Source organism: Pundamilia nyererei, unplaced genomic scaffold (assembly GCF_000239375.1).
Source record: "Pundamilia nyererei isolate P.nyererei 1_Seehausen unplaced genomic scaffold, PunNye1.0 scaffold00028, whole genome shotgun sequence".
Classification (NCBI taxonomy): Eukaryota; Metazoa; Chordata; class Actinopteri; order Cichliformes; family Cichlidae; genus Pundamilia; species Pundamilia nyererei.
The window spans coordinates 5,063,148-5,064,648 of NW_005187429.1; the positions used below are offsets into that span (position 1 = coordinate 5,063,148).

A 1,501-nucleotide genomic window follows, 5' to 3' on the forward strand; every position below is an offset into this window, starting at 1 on the left:
CAGTTTTATGGATTATCCTTATGGCCCTTTTTTGTAATAGAAAGATTGATGATAGCGAACATTTGTAAGTATTTCCCCACACCTCTGCACAGTAATTCAAATATGGTGCAATCGGGGAACAATAGCGAATGTGGAGTGATTTGTGGTCCAGACGTTGCGTGACTAAATCTCCGTTTTCCTCCACACCTAAACGCGAAAAACGAGTTCTCGAAAATCTCCACCCTGCCAGGAGTTTTAAAAAAATCTCTGTCACCCAAAACGCAGTTTACGTGTGAACAAAAGGCCCAAGCGCATAGAAAAAGCTGCGTTTTCAAAAATCCCCATGTACATGTAGTCGTAACCTAACTGTAACATGTTCAGACCAGCATGACTCAAACTCCTGTAACACACATCACATGTTTCAGGTATACTGCTGCTTAAATACTGTTTTTTTTCTCTCATGCACACAGAATCTGTGTGATCCTGCTCATCAAGACATGTTCAGTGTATATTTACATGTAAAATCTGATGAACTGAGGCCATTAACATCGTGTGACTGTGACGTAAACAGCTGGGTTTGTGGTGTTTCAGTGAAGCTTGACATTTATGTAAAGGTGAAGGCTGTTTTCGAGCAGGTCTGAGCAGAGCCTGGAAGGCATATAAAGCTTTGTCAGGGTGCAGCTTCACACAGTAGCCATGTTTGAACCCCCACCCCATGTTTCTGTCTCTGAATCTACAGGAGCTAAAAGGAGGAGGAGTAGGGAACGACCTCCAGGTCTGAAACCTTCATCACTCCTAACATATCATCATGTCACTGCTGTGTGCACAGAGCGGATGATTTTCAGTTTGTCCCACAGCAGGTCAATCTGTTTCTTCTCAGTTTGGCTGTCAGTCATTAGATGCTGATGTTCCCTAACTGTGCATGACTAAGCTTGTTGTCAAAATGCTGGTTTAAAAATTCTCTGATGTTCAGCTCCATGTTCTTCTCCTCTCTGTGACCCTGTAACAGTATTCAGGCTGGTTCTTGTTGGGAGGACTGGAGTAGGAAAGAGCTCCAGTGGAAACACGATCCTGGGAAGAGACGCCTTCAGAGCAGACATCAGCAGGCTCTCTGGTAACAGTCATAAATACGTTTGCTTCATGTATCTGTATATGTTATATCACAACTGTGAAACAGACTTTCCCCAGGGTCACTCCATCTCTAATCTGTCAACTTTTAAAGCATTATCAGCATCTTCAAATTCCATGAAATTGAAATCTGACGCAATGTTTGATCATGAATATCAAAAACTATTTCAACTGGTCTTTTTTACCGTCAAAATGAATCAGGATCTGCAATTTGGGACAGATATCTCAAAAACTTTCTGAGTATTGGCATGCTAAAATATGAAACAAGTCCAGCACTCCTTCAAAGTCCCAATTTGAGCACAGACTACTAAATAACTTAATATTGCACAACAACCTGTAAAAATTTCTGAATGATATACAGGGAGTGCAGAATTATTAGGCAAGTTGTATTTTT

General features: G+C 41.2%; 1 protein-coding gene across 1 annotated transcript in view; it reads left to right on the forward strand.

Moving 5' to 3' along the window:
* LOC102195943 (GTPase IMAP family member 7-like) overlaps positions 1 to 1,501 on the forward strand; it is a 6,791-nt gene that overhangs the window by 1,796 nt on the left and 3,494 nt on the right. The window contains exons 2-3 of the mRNA XM_005728537.1: positions 719 to 754; positions 989 to 1,093. Coding sequence (XP_005728594.1) covers positions 719 to 754; positions 989 to 1,093 — 141 coding nt within the window. The remainder of the gene's footprint in view (positions 1 to 718; positions 755 to 988; positions 1,094 to 1,501) is intronic.